This window comes from Bidens hawaiensis, unplaced genomic scaffold (genome assembly GCF_021521415.1).
Source record: "Bidens hawaiensis isolate Kalapana, Puna unplaced genomic scaffold, B.hawaiensis_p1.1 tig00000905_1, whole genome shotgun sequence".
Classification (NCBI taxonomy): domain Eukaryota; kingdom Viridiplantae; phylum Streptophyta; class Magnoliopsida; order Asterales; family Asteraceae; genus Bidens; species Bidens hawaiensis.
This window is the reverse complement of record NW_027491053.1, coordinates 4,743,282-4,765,286: the sequence shown is the minus strand read 5'-3', so window position 1 is coordinate 4,765,286 and position 22,005 is coordinate 4,743,282. Positions and strand designations below refer to the sequence as shown.

The window sequence follows — 22,005 nt, the reverse complement described above, 5'->3', positions numbered from 1 at the left end:
AAACCGTCGGACGACGTTTCAACAGTTTGGACTGTTCTTATCCTTTCACCAACTCTTCGAATTTCAAAATTTCAAAAAGATTCAAAAGTAAGCGGGAAAATACCCCTTACCTTGGCAACCAAGAAACTATAAGACAGGTGCGAGTACAATGTTAAGGCAAAACCCTTCACATACTTAGCACCTGCAGGGAATTGAAGCCAAGAACACCTCGGCAACCAAGTAACCATAAGACGGGTGCGAGTACAGTGTCAAGGCAAAACCCTTCACATACTTAGCACCCGCAGGGAATTGAAGCCAGGAATACCTTGGAAGTAAAGTAACTATAAGACGAGTGCGGGTACAGTGTCAAGGCAAAACCCTTCACATACCTAGCACTCCGCAGGGAATTGAAACCAAGAAGGATCTTCTGGGCAGTGCTTGCGGAAACGGGAATAACATCCCCGCATAGCGGGAACGTCGAGAACTAGATTGTTTGAACCTCCAAGATGGAATTGGTTGTTTAAACATAATTGATCACTATGTTCAAAACTACCAAAACCTCATGGAGAATCTACACAAGTGGAACTCAACGCTCCTGACTTGCGAGGAGGTTACAGACCTACCCGCATCACACCCAAAGATCAAGCAGGAAAGTCGGGAATTTCTGCACGTGACATTAGGACTTCCGCGGGAAGAATCCCCATGGAAAACCTTAAAACTAAAACCTTTTCAAAACCCCTTGTTCAAGTCCAAAAGTTCACCTCACTTATTAACAATTCATGAGAAGAACATTGGACTGGGAGGACTTGAAGAGGTAGGTCCCAGCAGAGCCCAGTTGGACCCGCAAGACTCACATTGAAAAGGGACGTCTGCGCAGTTGAACCCGCAAGACTCCTTAACGGACGTCTGCGCGGTTGAACCCGCAAGACTTAACTAAAGGGACGTCTGCGCAGAGACCAACTGGATCCGCAGGATCCACCATGCTTAGAGACGTGACGTCCTTACGCGCAGTACGCAAGCTGTTCCCGCAAGAAAAGCCTCCCAATGGTGCTCTGCCTGTTCCCGCAGCTGCGGATACAAGCCATCAGGGAAGGCTACCTGCACAGCAAAGCTACACGCACAAAGCACTTAGCTCTCATAATAATTCAGTAATGTCACCTGAAGAAGGAATGAGCAAAGCCGGGAACTCTCCCGCACAAAGCTGGGAGAACTCCCGCCCAAATGAGCCAGTCCGTACGATACTGGAAGATCTTTTGTACTGTACCTGAGGAGGTATGGACAAAAGATCTGACCAAGGATACGACAGCTCACTGACAACAGTATGACGAGCAGCACGCTCTTGTACTGTATGTCACTATTAGCCGCTGCCTACTCACCAACCTGTCGGAGGACGTGCATAGCCTGCAGTTGGTGGAACAGGAATAGTACACAGCCGGCCTGGTCACTATCAGCCGCTGCCTACCCACCAACTACCAGCATGGCATGTGCGTAGCCCACAGTTGGCAGAACAGGAACACTATTCAGCCGGCTGTACCTTCTTGGAAACCTACCTTCGGCTATAAATACTCCAACATCTTGGAATGGTATGGCATCTTGTATCTTATCTTATATCTTATACCTGATATCTGCTCTAGTCATCCTCTTAATATACACTTATATTCAAGAGCAATCTAGTTTGATTCTCACGCCGGAGGGTGGTCACAAGGAGGTACCCCCCCCCTTCTCAGTGACGAGCTCACGGTGTCTGTTTTGCAGGTTATCAGAAGAACCATCTTTGCCGGGTCTAACCCCTCGTGGGAAACATCTATTTAACCCCCAGATTATCCGTAATCTGCCCGGGGTCACTTAGTGTTTCTTCAGTGATAAAGTAAGCTACAAACACGTATAAACATCCTGTAACACCATTTTTAGTTAAACATGTTCTCTGAATGTATTTCATTTAGATAGCATTGACATAAGAAGTTAATAGGTCTATAATATCGATTGACTAGATACTTATATTTTGTCTAGTAATAGTAATATAGTGATTTCTGAGTCAAGAGGTCAAGATTTGTGGTCAAATATGTTTGTTAAGTCAAACATAATGGCGGGAGCTTGTGAGATTGATATTAGCAACTGAAGACCATTACCATTCTAAAAAAAAACTAGAAACGGCTTGTCTAAAAATGGCATAAAAAGAAAAGAAAAGAAAAGAAAAACATGGTGTCAAGGTATTAGCATACACAAAGTTTGTGACCAAAAGTATTATCCAAAGGGTACCAACAATGACGGTTACATAATACATAACGTCAAGTACCAAGGACTTGGACAAAATAGAATACAAATAATGCATGTCACCTTTCGTTATCATGTCAAAGGTTGGCAAATGAAGGTGGCTCCAGTTTCAAAAGTGGTTCTTTAGAGTGGCATAAGCCTAAGAACAAGAGGCCCAAAAGATCAAAGGCTGATGTTACGTAGTTTTATGCTATATAGAGAAATCCTTATGACAATCACTAGTAGATACAAAGTTACGTCCTACTAGAGTTATATATATGTCTAGTGTTTATATTCCTTTAATCCTTTTTTACTTCTTTTTTTGTTCTTAGAGATGATTATACTAAAAGTATGCATATGTTGAACTAGGGAGACGAGAAGTAACATAGATCGCCAAAAGGTCCGACCCATTGACTAGCATAACCAAAAGAGATTCAGAGATTCAATGGGTTGAGGCGGCAACAGAAGAACCCGTTTATCTTCGTTATGCTCTTATACATATGAGAGGGGTTAAGCACGAACCTATCCACTCACTAAACCTAACCCGATAACCTAGTTTTTTTATTGATCACAAGGTGCTCTATTCTAAGTAATGTTTTTGAAACCGGACCAGACCGGTCCGATGGGATTCGGTCCACTGACCGGTCCAATTTTGTGTAGTTTGCTCGGCTCCCAAAGAACCCGAACCGGTTCAACCGGTCCGACCGGAAGTCCGGAAAACCAGAACGGTTGAACCAGTTTACTATGAAAAAAATAATTTTTTTTTTTTGAAAAATCATTTTTCCAGCCTTACCCGTCGTTTGTTTACCAAAGTTGTTCGGCAGATCTGACCGGTTCAACCGGTTAAACTAGTTAACAAGTCGCCTGTCCGATCCAAAAACATGGATTTTAAGATGTTAGAAATCAGTCTAAATGAAAAACCAATAAAAAACATTAGGACATGCAAACCAATTGAAAAGTCAAAATATAAAATCTGTCTCAATTGAATAATTCTAAAGTTATCTTTTAGGCCATTGGGTATGGTCCTCATTCACCCCCACCATAAAGTCATAAACTATGAGCTAGTAAAAGAAAAATCAAATTACCAAATGCCCCTAAAAGGACAGTGTCTAATAATGCCGAATGTGAATAACTCCAAGGGTTACAAAGGTAAATTACACGACTCTGAAATCACACCCTGATAGGAATTTATGACAACCATGGTACAATGATTCAGCTGTTGGTACTATTTTTAATGGGGCATAACCTTTCTTTTCGTTTTTTTTTCTTTTTTTATTTATAAATAAACAAATATTTTAGGAAATACAAAAAAATCTGGAAAAACACTTGACACACAATCATGAAAATTAGTATCGAATATGCTAATTACTAATATAATGTCATTGTCTTCATATATGAATCCAAATATTGTAATCATATATAAGCACGTGAGCATGATCCCAAACCTTTTCATTGCCTTAATGTTGACAAAACATTAGCATATAAATCACTAATACATTGATGATTCCTCACTTGAGGATTATATCTTTAAAAGAAATATCATACTAACCTTTAGATTGTTGTGCTTAATAAATAGGCCCTCTGTCATAATTTGGTTACTCATCTCGTCATAACCGGCCCTTCGGTTACGTGAGGAGATCAATCAGCAATCACAGTATACCAGTTTTCCGCTTGAAAATTTAGAAGCCAGAAGGTTACTGAGTCACTTAGAACATTCCCATCCCATCCCATCCCATCCCATCCCTTAAATCTTTTGTGAGTAGAGTTTGTAAATTATAGGGTGGGGTTTTGAGTGGTTGTGAGTGTAAATTATAAGGTGGAGAAAGAAAAGGTAATGATTTTTTATAAATTTGGGAAAAAGGTAGTGATTTTTTGTAAATTATAGGGTGAAGAGAGAAAACTGTAATGATAAAAGTATAAAAAAAATATTTTTTAATTAAACAGTAAAGAAAAATGTAGTGTTTTTTAGTGTAATTATAAAAATGGAGATAGGGGATAGGTTGGGAATGCTCTTACAGTTATTTATGGGTGCGTTCGTTTCACAGAATTCGTGGGAATTCAAAGAAATTGGAATTAAAATCCCATGAAATGGCGTGTTCGTTTCGTTGGAATTGGAATCTTAATTCTTGGGAATCCAAAATGGGTGTGTTCGGTTGTCAAAGAATTGGAATTGGAATGGGATTCAATCCCTTCAAATTCCTTTAAATAAAGAGATTCTAAATCCTTCCAAAATGTGGAGGATTTCAAGTGAATTCGTTGGAATCTTTTCTCGAGTTTTTTTTAACGAGAACAACGAATAAAACATTTTAGTTTTTTTACTTTTTTTTGTTTTCGAAAACCCCTTAAAAAATATTCAAAAATAATAATAAAAAATTCATAACTCAAAATATAAATAGAAAACAAAAAAAAGTAAAAAAAAACTAAAATATTTCCGCTGTTATCCTTGTTAAAAATAAATAAAAAAATAAAAAATAACTCGATTCCAATTCATCAGCCAAACGAGCACACCAAGAATGAAATTAGATTTCAAATTCCAATTCCTATTAGAATGTTTAGATTCCAAATCCAATTCATTCCAATTTCAAATCCTATGCAAATTTCAATTCCAATTCCATTCCATTTCATAAAACGAACGCGCCCTATGAGTTATTAAGTTTGTATTTCCAGGTCCATTGTTTTACATATAATAAAAGAAAGGCAACACTAATACTAATATTGTGTATACATATAATTAAAGAACTGGTCAATCTTAATGGACAAGTAGCCAAGTTAAAAACAAAAACAAGTGGTCCACCAAAAATGTCCTGTGTTGATGAAATTTGGTTAGATGCGTCGTGAATTTTGAAGCAACATCGTCGTTCATGTGCTCAACCATCATAACGAAAGATATATATATTGAATAAAACCAAGAAGTCATAGAATGAGGACTCGTGAAATATCTTATTTAAACATGCATGAATTATATCGGCATAGAGATCGAATGTATATAACTTTTTGTTGCAAAATAATTCTTTCATGACTTTCTTAATTTGCCCTATGCATTTCTTATTGTGCGTAATCTGATGTAGGTTTCCTTCACAACCACAGGTGCGAAAACGCCTCAAAATCGTCAGCGTCACAACATTAGCGGACTTAGGAATTCTTTTTATGGGTGCCGCTAATTATCGGTGTGGGATATTTATAAACTTGATCATATGTTTTTTTATTCCAGTGTCAAGTTGGCCTATTTTTAAAACTCAAAACCTTGCATTATTCAAATTTAAGATTGTAACCAATGGTTTCATGACTTTAGCTTTGTAAATAATTAGTTTAGCTTATCGTAACTTATAGGTGCTAAACAGACCGCATTCGGGGTTGGCAGGTTCAACCCAACACAAACCCGAAAATTTGACACAAAGTCGACCAACAAGAACTTAAAAATAGTGTCAGGCATGTGAATCGATCTCAACATGACACGAATATTTATAGGTTGACACGAACACGACATGTAAAGGACGATTTTTTATTTTATTTTTCTCCCAAATGATTTAATAGTTTTACAACATAAAACACAAATGTATATAAAAGAGTTGCGTTTTAATTATAAAAGTATATGTCAGAATTGTTTTTTAAGTTCTAATATTGATATAAAATATCCAACTAATTGAGTTTATAACATAAAAATAGAAAACACCTTTAGTAAAATACGATGTATATGGATTAAATGGGTTTGTGGGTTCAACTTACATGAACCTATTTTACTTAAAGCATAAACAAAATAGTAAAGGATGACTGATGTTATCGTTATTCAACTTTGACAACAACTAACTTAGTCTAGTGGTAAATGTGTATAGCCTTTTTTTAAATGGTTGCGGATTCTATTCTTACTTAAGGCATAGGGTAAAATAGATAGAAATAAAAAAAGATATTACTTCTTAGAAAAAAATTATTCAACTTCGTGTGTATTCATAAAGTGTGTACTTATAGACAGCAGCCTCAACTTTTGCTAGAACAATCAAAATGGTAGAATCACTAGGTTTAATAAACATTTTTAAATTAACACACACCCTTTAATGCTAGATTGCTAGTACTAAACCCATATCATTATTTACTATAGAACTTGAACCTCAATCTCATATGAAGACAATATTTTACAATTAGCATACCTTATATTGATACAAGTAGACTAAAAGCCCCTTATATTCTATGAAATAAAGAAATGTTATGCCATGCAAGACTGTTCTAACTATCACGAGAAACCAACATAGAGCACATCATCATCATCATCATCATCATCATCATCATAATTATTGATTGAAAATATGTTAATTGATAGATAAAAGTGTATAAAATTTTCAATTACCCCTTTGATTAAGCCCATATCATTACCCAAAAATAATGGACAAGCCTACCAGCTAATGACCTAGTATAAAGTTCAATCATTCATAAGTCAATAGTATTTGTATTTGTAGCAACCTCGACATTTGTGCCTCTAACTTTTGAATGATTAATATGGAACATGTCGGTGGACATGATCTCCGATCAAGAGACAATCATAAGACTCAAAATCTGGCGTCTGTTTCATCTCCCATGCTTCTCATAGTCGGTTCTAAATATGCTCTTTCCAAGATCACAATTCCCAATGGCGGCAAGTTGGTGACATACTAAGCATACACTTGTCCCTGTCATGGGCCTACGAAAGGTGGGCCTTGGGCTCAATTATAGAGCATTAGGTGGATCACATTATAGGAAATCAGGCCTTTTAAGACGATCAAGTGTAGAGGTACACATATCTGTTTTTGGGTCCAAACCATGTTCAATTTCGGTCAAAGAAAGTCAAAGTCCACGATTGCCCAGCTTGTTTGGTTTGAAACCAGTTTATAAGAGTACAAGGATCGGTTTGGTTCGGAGTTGGTTTTTATTCAGCTATGTTCGATTTTAACATGAATCAACGAAGCGATTCTCAAATTAATTACAAACTGGCGGTTTGTTTCGGTTTCAAACTAGTTTATAAGGGTAAAAGGATCAGTTCGGTTCGAAACTGGTTTTTATTAGGTTCTGTTCGATTTTAACATGTTTCAACGAAGAGTTTATCAAGCCAATTACAAACCGGTGATTCGGCTCGGTTCTAATCCAGTCTCTCCAAAACCAGTTACTGGAAGTCCGGAAAACAAACTGGTTTCAGTTCATGAACCTGTTTTCTTCCCACCTCTAATATAGTGTACATACTGTATTCTTCATTAAAACGGGATGAAAAAAGGACAAAAAGGAGTAACACAAGCGCTCAAGTCGCTCACAAGCGGCTCGGGTTGGCTTGTTGAGACCCTGAATTTAAGCAGACACAGGTAGTCAGAATTCTTATATAAAGCCCACTACAGGACAATAAAAATAAAAATAAAAACATATATAACAAGCATCAGTCTGTTTTTTCAGCCTACAGGGATAACAAATAAATGTAGTACCCCAAATGAAAAGAGAAAAAATATACCCTCATAAGTAGAACTTCACACCCGCGAAACAATATTTTTTAACAGTTTAGAAAAATCATTAAACCAATCGAAACCTCGGGTTATGTGAAGGGAAAAACAGAAAAACGAATTCTGTTTCACTTACGACGTCTTAGTGTTACCATCTCCGGGTTGCCTTTCCTCATCATGGCTGCAAATTCATCATAGTTTATTCTCCCATCCTACAATACGAACATATTAATTATGTCATTTCACTCAATCGTATAAATGTCCAAGTTAGGCCAAAATAGTTGGATAGAGTGTATAAGAATCAATACTGACTATGTCGGTTTGGGGTATGGTTCTAAGACTGTTTATGGTCATCTGAAACGTGCAGCCATGTCACCACCACGTAGACAGTAGTGGGTCCACCTTTCACACTAACTAATATGTGTTATGGTCAAGTGAGTGTGAGTGTGAGTGTGAGTGTGAGTCATTTTGTAATTAATTTTTCAAACAGGTTCAATAAAATATTTTTAACAATTACTTGCCATCCAAAATGTAGATCCAAGTACGTGTGAAATCCGCTTACGAGACCAGAAATGTTTTTATAAAAGCAATTCTGTTTTCCGATAAAATGTATACCAGAGGATTCGGAAAAACAAAAAGAAAAAAAACAAAATTACATATATATATATTTTTTAAATTACGAATCACAAGTCATTTGAGAATAATCAAAATAATGTTTACATTAAATAAAAAAGTATAAAATTATAAAAAAACAGACAAGAGTGTTAAGTGTGTGAATGTGATTGGTTATTCAAATCCTCATGCCACGAAAAAAGAGGCAACACCCCACCAAGCGCAGTGTTGGAGTGGGCGTGAAACTGAGGAGGCTCACTTTTGGGTGTGGACCATAGCGCATAGCTTAATAAATCTCCTATCACTTACGAGATGATTATTGTTAATTTTAGATAAATATTTAGTTTAGTATTTTAGTTGATCTCTTTCTTAGTTTAAGGGCCTTCGAGTGGAACTTTAGTTAGTAAATCATGTTTTGATTTCTTTTCTATTGTTATCGATTTTGGGTGTGTTTGGGATTACTTATTTAAGCCCAAAAGGACTTACTAACTTATGACTTTTCTAAAAGGAGTTTTTAAAAAAGTGTTCGGATGAGCTCATGTGGTTGGGAAAGCCAGTAAGTCAATAAGTTGTTTTTAAAAAAGTGTTAGCTTATTCATGTAAAAGGGGTGGAATGGGTTTTGAGGGTTTGAGGGGTTTAATGGGTAATTACCAATAATAAGTTAAAAGGAGTACCAAAAAGTCACATGCCATTAACTTCTCAGAAACAACTTATTAACACTATTTCAAAAGTGAAAATAAAAGGCTCTTTTCAGTTACCCAAACAACTTTTCAACTTAATAACTATTTAAAAAAGTTGATAAGTTAAAAGGAGGTTAAAATAAGCAAATCCCAAACACACCCGAAGATAAAAAGAAACTTGTATGCTGTTCGACAAGAAGAACAAGTGATCAGGTTCACGGGTGTTCAGCCAGGTTAAGAAACATGTATGTGTTGGGGTCAAGAAACTTTAAAAAAACGAATTTACAACACGTGGTCTACTTGTATGATGTTGTGTCTACAAGGACAGATCTGTGAGAGGTTGTTAATGGTGCAGAGAACGCATCCTAGGATTGAGACGAATGGGGCCATACACAAGTGGATGGTGAGAGTCTGTAAAGCCATGTTCGTGCTGAAGACTTCCGTGGACAAAGAATTCTGAAACAGTTAATCACCCAAGGCGGCTTGGGATATCCTTACAAAATTGTTTTCCATGACAAACAATACAAAATTGCAATTGTTGAAAACTGAATTGTTATTGACAGCTGAATGTCCAAACACGATCATCATGAAAGGTCCAAACAATGTGGATGGGAAAGGAAGGACATGCCACATGATAAAGACAGGAGCGAGATGAAACCGACTGTGGTTGTAGAGGTCACATGGTGAAGGACTATCAGTAACCAGCACAAGATGAAGGCAATACTGCTGAAGTTGAGACAGAGCAGGCCTGGAATGCCGAGGCGTTAGTCGCCTAAGATCTTGAAGTAAACGCATTCACAGCCACGGAAAATCCTCGAGCCAACAAATTTGATGAACAGATTGTTGACTCGGGGTCTTCAGATCATATGACTAGAGAAAGAGATCGACTGTCCAACACGGAGTAAGAAGGTAACCGTATTGTGGTTATCGCTGACAATTCAGAGCACCCTAGTGCTAACATAGGTCACATGGTTTTTTCAAACAATAACAGGAATGAACAATTTCTAAAGAATGTATACCACGTACCTGGCATGAAGAACCTAATCTGATTCCACAGATTATATCAGCCGAAAACTATGTGAAGTTCAGGTCGGATGATGTTAGGGTTTTTGAAAAGTTTGAGACCCCATCTAAACCGATACTTCAAGGTTGCAGAAAGAAATCAATTTATGTCTTGTCATCCAAATCCAAATATGTTGAGAAAGCAAAAGTTAACAGCGTGACTATATGACATCTACGACTCAGTTGTGTGGCTTATGACAAGCTAGACAAGATGATGAACAAGCAATAGGTGAGCGGGATGCCGAAACTTGAAGTTCATAGTAATTAAGTTCGTGTAGGTTGTCAGTTTGGAAAGGCTCTCTAGCAACCGTTTGATCGATCAAGTTACAAGACAGAAGCACCTATCGAGCTAGTACACACAGGCGTGTTTAGACCAGTTAAGCATAAAGCGCTTTAAGGTATGGAAAACATGATCACCTTTATAGATGATTTCTCTTGTTTTGTTTGGGTATATTTAATGAAGCAGAAGACCGAAGCTTTAAGCAAGCTCAAAGAGTTTCGCTTAGAAGCCGAACACATAATCGGTGTGCCAGTAAAAGTTCTAAGGTCCGACAATGGTGGTGAATATGTGGGGCAAGAATTTTCGCAATCAAGGTTTGCAAGATTCAGAGACAATTGACATGTGTTGATTTCTTTTCTATTGTTAGTTTTAGACATATATTTTGCTTAATAGTTTAGTTTATTTCTTTCTTAGTTTAAGGTTCATGAAGAGGAAGTTTAGTTGGTATAAAATCACGTGTTGATTTCTTTTCTGTTGTAAATGTTTTTCAAGTTCATTCTTATTAATGAAAAGTGTTACACAAAGTTGTGCAAGTTTTGTGCGTGTTTAACGAGAAGAAGACGTGAACGTGATAAGGTTCAAGGGTGTTTGGCCAGGTTAAAAGAAAGCATACATTATCTGTGTCAACTTCTGCAATGATCTCCTTTATTGTTTTCTCATCACCCATATTGTATTTCTTCAAGGCATGTTCCAATTCTTCCACAGTTATATATCTGCATTTAACCAAAATAATTAACAAATGTAATCCCGACAAATAAGGTTTTGTCAACATAAAATATAGTTTTGAGTACCCGCTATTGTCCTTGTCAAAGTATTCAAAGGCTTTATATAAGTGGTCTTCCCTTTCCACACGATTCAAATGCATTGTGGCTGAAATGAATTCAATATAATCTATCGTTCCATTGCCATCAACATCGGCCTGAGAAACCAAAATAATAACATTATTATATCATATGAGTAGGTGAGACAGATATTTGTGGAAATAAGAATAAATGGAGAGTACCGCTTCCATCAATTGCCTGACTTCTGACTCGGAAAGCTTGGTACCGAGTTTAGGAAGTCCCGCTTTCAGTTCTTCAAATGTTATAGTACCACTGTTATCAGTGTCCATGGATTTGAACATTTCTTTCAACCCAATAATCTCTTCTTCGGAAAGGTTCTCTGCAATTACCTAACTCAACAGAGTACAAGACTAAATCAGAATGAGGTGGCTCGTTTGTTTAATGCAATCTTCTAAGTTAGCTGTTAAGAAAATACTCAAATCGTGTTACCTTGAGAGCCACTTTTTTAAGTTTGTTCATTGCACGGAACTGTTTCATTCTTGTAAGAACAGCAATATCAATGGGCTTATCTGGTGCATCACCATCTTCTCTCATCCACGGATGATCTATATTACAATTAAGTGCAAAGTTTAATGATACAAACAAACCCACATGACAACCAATACTTGTAACAAAAATGGGCTTGTGGGTTTCATTTATCAGGGTTAAACACTAACTTAAGACTTCAACTGCAGTAAGCCTTTGTTTAGGATCAGATTGTAGCATCTTTTTGACAAGATCTTTAGCACTACTTGATATGCTTGGCCACGGGTCAGATACAAAATCAAGATTCCCACGTAGCACCGAATCAAATATGCTCTGCTCGGTTTCTGTAAAACAAAATAAAATACCATATATTAAAGATCTTCAACGAGAAGCGATATTACTTATCAAGATTATTAAGCATACATGCATACCTCCCCAAAATGGTGGGACACCGCTGAGCAAAATATAAAGGATGACGCCCGCACTCCATATATCTGCTTCAGCACCGTAATGCCTGCGCAATACTTCAGGAGCCACATAATATGCACTTCCCACAAGGTCTCTGAATGCATCACCTGCACTCGCAAGTAATCGTATGTTCAAACTTCAAACTTTAAAATGCATATACATAGATTCCTTGAATTTATAAAGTCTAATTCGATTAAATTCCATGCTGCTGAAAGTTGAAACCCTAATTTAATCAAAGTATTGTGATTCAACATTGCATTACTCGCAACGAATACCTGGTTTGAAGAACACCGAAAGACCGAAGTCAGTAGCCTTCAACGGGGAGTCTTCATCGGTATTCAACAGCAAAAAGTTCTCAGGCTTCAAGTCTCTATGAAACACCCCCATCGTGTGACAATTATGCACAACGGCCACAATCTGGCGGCACAAGCCGGCCGCAGCACGCTCCGAGTAATGTCCTTTGGCGATGATCCGATCGAAAAGCTCCCCACCGGCACACAACTCCATAATCAAGTAAACCGAGTGGCGATCCTCATAAGCGCCTTTAAGCTCCACTATATTCCGGTGTCCGGTCAAGTGATGCATGATCTGCACCTCTCTCCGGACATCCTCGATATCATCCTTGTTGATCAGCTTCCGCATGGCGATTGATTTGCACGCGAACTGCTCACGGGTAGTTTTGTGCGTGACGAGATGCGTCACGCCAAACTGCCCGCGGCCGAGTTCCCGGCCGAACGTGTACGTCTCGCGAATGTCCTCCATTGGCCGGCCGAGAACTCGGCCGACGGAAGCCGGCATCGGACGGCGAGGAGGCGCCGGTTCAGATGCAGGCAGTATCGTAATTCCTTTAGGTGGAGGTTGAGGTTGTTGTTGCTGATGACGTGGCGGCGGTTCGTTTGAGGTTGTTGTAACGCCGTCGTTGGCGGCTGTCGGAAGGCCGTTCCAGTTGCCCATTATTATCCGGTTGGTGTGAATAAAGTCAAGATCGAGGTCAACGGGTTATGTGAAGGCATGTGGAGAGAGATTTGGACGGTGTATTGAAGTTAATGGGAATGTGAGATTACTAATATGCCCTTGGACGTGTGATGATATTTGGAGTGGGACAAAGGGTAGATTTGTCAAATGAAAAAGGGTGACTCTCAGAACGAGTCAACTTTCGTGGTTAAAGCCTTAAAGGTGAGTGGTGATATGATATCACACATGTTTTCTTTCGTTTTCTTTTCTCAACTATAGCTTTTATAAACAAACCGATCAACCGTCAAACATGACTCCACAACCCGGAGGCATGCCCTCAAAAAAAAAAAAAAAAAACACTACATAAACTTAAAGATTCATCAATTCTGTAACTCTAAAATATTAAATCCAGAATGATTTTTAAAACAAAAAGAAAACCTAATGATTTGATATCACTTATTATTTTCTCCATCTTCACCTTTTTTCCCATACAATTTATCATTTCTCACTTTTCATATTCTCTAACGTATAATAATCATTCCGTAAAACACCTCCTCTGACACCTCTAAATCCATCATTTTGGACAGTTCAAGCAAGTCTGTAATCTTGAACCTATAAATTGATGAAACTTTACACCGACTTATATTTTCCCAAATACCCGTCGCAATCGCGCAACCCGTTAAAATATGATCCGCTGATTCCCATCCAGACTTGCTTAAGGTGCATCAACGACTTGTAATCAGTACGTTCCTTTTTTCTAATTCCAACTTAGTTGGGATTCTGTTCATCTCCACCCCCAAACGTGAATATTGCACTTCACCGGGACCCATTTACTCCATTCACGATATAATTATTGCTATTATCCCGACTTTGAACGATCAACCACTAAACCAAGTTGACCGAGAATTTCCCCGCCTTATCTCCTATGCACTCCCAAGAGTTTGAGACTTGATTCCAAGCAATAGCATTAACAATATAAAATCATCTTTCCCATTCCCCCATTTCCATTTCCGTACTCGGGTTTCTCGACCAATCCAAAGTCCAACCTAACTGGTTGCCATTTCTCCAAAACAATCACTAAATTTGCAAAATTTTGTATAAATTTGGAAGTTGAAAAGTTATGTAATGTTAAATATTGTGATATTGTAAAGTTTGTGTTATCAATTAAGCGGAATTTTAATTGATAAAGATCTGATTAAGAAGACCAAATATCAAGAACAAAGAAATCACAAATCTACAGCTTAGGGTTTCACTAATTGAAGAAAACAGATTACAAAATGCATGAATTGAAAAACTAACTGATTACAAGCCCTAATCCCCATAATAACAAACATATTAGGCCGTTAAAACTTCAGACTCTTTTGTACAACTTTAGTCCTTCAGTTTTCACAACCAGTCCCTGAACTATCAACAAATGTCACAACCAGTCCCTGAACTTATTCAAACACATGATGACCAAGCTTATAACACCAACAATCTCCACCTTTATGACTTGGTCAATCACTAACATGCAACAAATCTAAACATAGATCAAACTTAGCACCAGAAACAATTTTAGTCAACATGTCTGCTGCATTGTCTTCAGAGTCCACCTTGTTGACTTCCACCTCTTTAGAACCAATAATCTCTCTAATGAAATGTAACCTAACACTTATGTGTTTGGTTCTATCATGAAATACAGGGTTTTTAGACAGTTGCATAGCTCCTTGACTGTCACAAAATACAACATTTTTATCAACATTGATCTTCAATTCAGCACCTTTAACCACATTGCTTCTTTAATTGCCTCAGTCAAAGCAATATATTCTGATTCAGTTGTTGACAAATCAACTATATGCTGCAAACTTGACTTCCAACTCACTAAACTTCCATATACTAAGAAAGCATAACCAGTCACAGATCTTCCCCTATCCAAGTCTTTAGCAAAGTCAGCATCTACATACCCTTTTATCATTGCTTCTGGACTTGAATCAATCCCAAATATCAACCCCACCTGTTGACTTCCATTCAAGTATCTCATAATCCACTTGACAACTTCCCAATGTGCCAAATCAGGAGATGACAAAAATCTACTAACCAAACTTACAGCATAACCAAGATCAGGCCTAGTACATACCATAAGATACATCAAACTACCAAATGCATTAGCATAAGGCAGTTTTTCCACTTTTACCCTTTCTTCTTCTATACTTGGAGAATCATTCTTTGCCAATTTAAAATGTGCACCCATAGGAGTAGTCACAGCCTTGCTACAATTCATTGAGAATTTAGCAAGTATCTTCTTTATATATGACTCTTGAGACAGTTTTAAAACTCTTTTGCCCCTATCTCTTTTTATCTCCATTCCTAATATTTTCTTTGCCTCTCCTAGTTCTTTCATCTCAAATTCTTTCATTAAAAGAACTTTTGTTGCTGCAATCTCTTCTTTATTTTTGCAGGCAACCAACATATCATTTACATATAACAGTAGATACAACATATTACCACAATCACATTCTCTAAAGTAGACACAAGTATTATAACTGCTTCTAGAGAATCCATGAGTTGTCACATACTCATCAAACATCTGGGAGATTGTTTAAGTCCATATAAAGACCTTTTTAACATACATACTTTCTCCTTTTCCTCTCCCATCTCAAAACCAATAGGTTGCTTCATATAAATCTTCTCATCAAGATTACCATGCAAAAAAGCTGTTTTAACATCTAGTTGCTCAAGTTCCAGATCCTCACATGCCACTAATGACAATAATACCCTTATTGAAGTATGCTTTAACAACAGGACTGAAAATTTCATTATAATCTACACCCTCTTTCTGTGTAAATCCTTTTGCAACTAATCTAGCTTTAAACCTAGGTGATTCACTTGTCAAACCTTCTTTAATCTTATAGATCCATTTACAATCTACAAGTTTCTTATCAACCGGCCTATCTACCAACACCCAAGTTTCATTCTTTATAAGAGACTCCATCTCTTCTTTCATAGCTTTAACCCATTTATCACTTTGTTTTGAATTACAGCTTCTTTGTAAGTGATAGGTTCACAAACATCTTCACTCTCAGCAATCATGAGAGCAAATGCCGAGACATTCTCAACTGAGCCATCTCCTCTGTATCTATGAGGCTTCACAATTTGCCTCCTTGTTCTATATCTTGCTAATTGGTAACTATTTGCTTCATTTTCATCATTAACATGAGGATTATCACCAGATTCCTCATCATCTACCAATTAAGGATTTAACTCCACCTCAATCTGACCATTTTGCCCTTGATCAGAATTGTCCTTTCCTTTACACAGAGCATCTCTATACATCACTTTTTCATTAAACACTACATCCCTACTGATAACCAACTTAGGACTTACATCATCCAATCTCCACAACCTATATGCTTTAACACCTTCTGGATACCCCAAAACACACATTTGATTGCTCTAGGATCCAGCTATTTTGTTTTACATGAGCATATGCTAATGAACCAAATACTCTTAAATGACTATAATCTGAAATCTTACCAGACCATCTCTCCATGGGTATCTTTAAACCTTCATTAGCTGTTGTTGGAGATCTATTCACTAAGTATGCTGCAGTAGACACAGCTTCTGCCCAAAATGTCTTAGGCAGCCCTGATTTTGACAGCATACATCTTACTTTGTCAAGTAATGTTCTATTCATCATTTCCACCACACCATTTTGTTGTGGTGTACCTGGAACCGACATATGCCTAGAAATCCCATGATCCCTGCAAAACTTATTAAACCAGCCACTGCAGAACTCTAGCCTATTGTCTGTTCTCATCTTTTTGATTCTTCTATCTGTCTGATTTTCAACCAAGGCTTTCTATTCCTTAAACTTGTCAAACACTTCATCTTTAGATTTTAACACATGCCACAAATCAGCATGTATGTAATCTAAGATCCCTTTAGTACTATGTACACCCTTAGTAAAACTTACTCTATTTGCTTTACCAAGTACACAGTGCTCACATTGCTCTAAATCACAACTACCCAACTTGTCAATAGCCTGCTGTTTCTTTAATTCTGATAAACCCTGATTACTTATATGACCCAGTCTATTATGCCATAATTCATCCAAATTGACAGATTTACCCTCAACCAAAGACACATACCCTTTCTCAGCTTTACCATCTAAAACATATATGTTATTATCCTTTCTTAAACCAGATAATAACACTAAAGAACCATTGATTACTTTGGCCTTTCCATTTCTAAGATTAACAGATAACTCTATACTCTCTAGTGACCCAAGAGATATTAAGTTTCTTTTCAAATCAGGAATGTACCTTACTTCCTTCAACTCATACTTAGTACCATTTCCTAATCTTAGAATAACAGAACCAATTCCCATAATCTTGCATGGTGTATCATCACCTAATTGAACCATACCTTGTTCTTTAAACAATAGATTACTGAAAAACCCTTTATCTGATGTCATATGGTATGAGCATCCGGAATCCAAGATCCAATTACTTCCAGAACCACCTTTTTCTGCCACCATCACATTACCAACATCAAAACCATCTGATGACTCAACATTAGAAGTAGTAACATGGTTCATTGATGAATTCATTTGTCCCATTCTTTTCCCTTTATCAGGAAAATCTCTTTTAAGATGCTTATCAGAATTGCAGATATATGTCACACCCCGACCAAAGGCGGCGGAACATGCCGAGGTGTAACGATTGTCCATAAGCACATGACACTAATTAAAGTGACAGTATTTAATAAACTCATTTCATTTCACAACATCGAAAATGTCACATAACAATTATCCATAAAATAACCATAAACAAGATATCACAAAATATGACAAATTTGATATTGTTCATTTTTACTAATATCCTAAGGTCTTTGATGTCGTTTTCTTCACAATCATATGAAGTACTCACCTTCAAGTAGTAAACTTGAAAGATGATAATTTGGAGATTTGTCGGAACGACGAGTTTAACGCACAATGCCTAAAAAGAAAAGAAGTCTTGAATTTAGAATGGTTGTCTTGAAGGTCTTTAAACAAAATAAATGTTGAGAAATGTAAATAATTAAAGTTCAAGGTTTTAAAATGTAACTATTTAAGAATTTATAATAATCACCCTTTAAAAATGTAAGTTTGCTCGAAACCGGGTTAAAGTATCTAACCTTAATATTTACTCAACCTATGTTAAGTAATAAGGTGGATAAAATGCAAGAATGCAAATCCCTTTGAAATAAAGATACTAAAACGGGTTTTTTTATCGAGTGTTCGGGTTGTTGGTTCGGGTCTTGATAATTGGTCAAACCCAAAGTCAACTTTCCAAAATATTGAATGTTATGAGATAACTCAATAAAATTTAATAAGACTTAACCAAGTATGTAGTTCCATTGTTTTAGAACTAACAACGCACGTTAAGCGAGTGTTCGGTTTTGTCGGTCCAAACTTTGTTATGAGATCAAGTTGGATCCAACATTTCCAAGTACTTAAGAAAATATTTAAAAATCAATCTGTAACTATTTTTAAAGAAATATACAAGTCTTGATGGCTAAAAAAAGACACACTTGTGTGTCTTAAGCGAGTAAGAATCGGTTTGGTTTCCACATGTCCAAACACTAAAGAACTTGTATAATAATGTACAAATAAAAAAAATACTTTAAGTTTTACAACCAAAAGTTAACAATAAAGTGTTTAAACAAAAGTTCGGTTTTCGGTTCAGATCGTGTTTCGGGTTAAGACCGAGGTAAGATTCTACAAACCCATAACCATAGAATTTGTAAAAATGATTTTAGAAACTTAGATCTAACAATAAGTATGTTTAAACAATTATTTAACAAAACTAGTAACAAAGTTCGGTTTACGGTTTAGAGCTATTTACGGTTAAACCGAAGCATAGACTCTTAAAAACCCATAACCATGGAACTTGTAAACATGACCAACAAACTAAAATAAGCAAGATTAATATGTATGAACAAGTTATATAGATGTATATATATCAAGGACACGAAGTCCTCCATGAAGCGTTGCCTTATGAGGTCCGAAACCTCACCGACCGGAATCGGAGAAGTAACTACCAAAGGTAAACAAGGGGTGTATATTATATATATGTTGCACAACCATAAACAAGTATTAATAAGGCTACATAAACTAATTAAGATGAAAGACTAAAAAACCTTCAAGAACACTTAAGAAGATAATCTTGAATCTTTGATGTTTGAGAGATTTTTTTTTTTTTGGAGTTGTAGCAAGGGAAAATAAAGAGGAAAGGTGGTGTATATATAGGGTAATGTTGGTGGTCAAATATGGGTGTGAAACACAAGAGTCTTCATGCAAAATGGATCAAGACAAAAACACAAAACAACAAAAAAAAAAAATAATAATAAATAAATAAATAAATAAAAATAAAAATAAAGGTAGGATGTTTTCAAGACCCAACAAGTGTAAAATAATATTGTAACATAAATCCATCATTTTGATTATAACATAAGCTTCGGTTTACAAATCGGGTCGGTTTACATAATAAACAAATACAAACAAGACCCGAAATTGACGAATGTCACAATATAGCACCTTTTTTTCACTTTGGATTTAAATCTTGCTTGTCCTTTGGACTTGAAAGACCTTTGATCAGATCTTCCCCTTGCAAACAACCCTTCTCCAGATTCCTCTTTACCATATGATCTTTTCTTTAACTCTTTTGAATTTAGGGCTGCAAGAACTTCCTCCATTGTTAAAGTTTTTCTACCATACATCAAAGTGTCCACAAAGTGTTCATATGATGAAGGTAGAGAAGTGAGGAATATAATAGCCTGATCTTCATCTTCCAACTCCACCTCTATATTTTCAAGATCTAATATGAGTTTATTAAACTCATCAGTGTGATCTTCCAAAGTCTTTCCAGAATTCATATTGAAGGTGTATAATCTTTTCTTCAAATAGAGCCTGTTTGCCAAAGAGTTGGTCATATACAATGATTCAAGTTTGACCAAACACCGGCTACCGTAATCTCTTTTGAAACCTCCCTAAGAACTCGATCCCCAAGGCTCAAGATTATAGCACTATGTGCTTTCTCCAAAATATCCTTCTTCTCTTTGTCGCTATAACTCTTTGGCATATTCGGTTCACCTAGTAAGGCATCAGAGATCCCCTGGTGAACCAGAGGTGCCCTCATCTTGACCCTCCATAGCGAGAAATCATTCTGGCCATCAAACTTCTCAAGATCGAACTTCGTTGTGACCATCTCTGCAACTCAACTGTGAAATTAATCGCACCGTCTTCGATAATCAAGAGCTACAAGGCTCTGATACCACTTGTTATCAATTAAGTGGAATTTTAATTGATAAAGATCTGATTAAGAAGACCAAATATCAAGAACAAAGAAATCACAAATCTACAGCTTAGGGTTTCACTAATTGAAGAAAACAGATTACAAAATGAATGAATTGAAAAACTAACTGATTACAAGCCCTAATCCCCTTAATAACAAACATATTAGGCCGTTAAAACTTCAGACTCTTTTGTACAACTTTAGTCCTTCAGTTTTCACAACCAGTCCCTGAACTATCAACAAATGTCACAACCAGTCCCTGAACTTATTCAAACACATGATGACCAAGCTTATAACACCAACAGTTTGTATTGAATATTATTTGGATGTTTAATTCATTTGGATATGTAGTTTTATTGGATCTTTCTGTTCTGTTTTGTATATAAATACAAAATACTGGAGTAGTAATTTTATTTGTTCTTTTAACTAGAAATCAGAAAATTGTCCCATGTTTCTCTCGGTTTACATGTAATCAGTCCATTACCCATGTTAACACCAACTGTATAGTTGGTTTTACGATCCCTAGTTGAGGACCCCTTGTTATATTGAAGTTTTACTAGTGCATTAAATATTGATTCACCCAGACGTATCATATGACATTCAATAAATTTGTCTATATATGAACAATCCATAAGAACCACTCTTTAATCCTCTCTAATCGTATTATTTATTATACACACTTTAGATCATAGGTTACTACTATGCGTTTCCTGTTTGATAGTTTACTCAAATGCTGATTAGGGAGGTTATCCGAATACACTTTGATCCAGACTTGGCCTGGTAGTGTGTGTCTTGGGATATAACTTGTAGCCATTGTATCTCTTTCTAGTGTTGAAGCGGAATATCATGGAATAACCAATGTTGTCGTAGAAACATGTTGGATTTGTAATTTATTTCTTGAGCTTCAGTGTCCTCTAGTTAGCGAATTCATTATCTATTGTGATAACACTAAATTCGTCTACATGTCCACTTGCTCAATACAACATCAACACAGCAAACATAATAAAGATCGACCTTTGTTTTGTTAGGAAGAAGTACTGGCGATGGGCCAACTTCGCACTAGGAACACCATTTTCGAACTTATATTGTTCCTATAAAGACTAAGGGTGCGCATGAAATCGAAATACAGACATAACAGATTCCAACCCAAAACCGATGAATATTGGCTTTATGTTTTCTCAATAGCCAAACTTTCGGTACGGTTTTGCATGTTTTCTCAAACACCAATGGTTTGGTTTTACATATACTGACATATATGGGCACCAAGGCCATGCATGCAAGATTAACAAATCCAGGAGGCTTTAAATCATTTAATTTGTTGTACTCGTTTATTGGCTTAGTTTTATAGCCACAAAAAATGCTAGAGATATGAGAAGAATAGAAGATATATGCTGTTAGTTGCTTGTATCTATTATCGAGTATCTTACTTCTTGTTTTTATGTGTAGTATACAAAGAATGACCGTGATTCACCATACATATTCGAAGAATGTAAAACAAAAGTTTCAATAATGCATTCAATTTAATAAACTTAAATTACAATTATAGCAACCAGAGACAAAATCCCAGCATTTATATCCCATTTTGTTATTCCTTCGGTTCATGTTCTGATGACGATTGTTTTATAGCTTTCACATTATTA

General features: G+C 36.5%; 1 protein-coding gene across 1 annotated transcript; it reads right to left on the bottom strand.

The window, feature by feature from the left end:
• Positions 1-7,711: 7,711 nt before the first annotated feature.
• LOC143548107 (calcium-dependent protein kinase 1-like) lies at positions 7,712-13,111 on the bottom strand. Its single transcript, XM_077039363.1, has 8 exons — positions 12,374-13,111; positions 12,062-12,205; positions 11,822-11,974; positions 11,595-11,710; positions 11,327-11,494; positions 11,115-11,242; positions 10,937-11,036; positions 7,712-7,900 (listed from the first exon to the last, which is right to left on the bottom strand). Exons 1-8 carry the CDS (start codon positions 13,050-13,052, stop codon positions 7,817-7,819), a joined length of 1,572 nt encoding a protein of 523 aa, XP_076895478.1. The 5' UTR covers positions 13,053-13,111; the 3' UTR covers positions 7,712-7,816.
• Between the last annotated feature and the right edge of the window lie 8,894 nt (positions 13,112-22,005).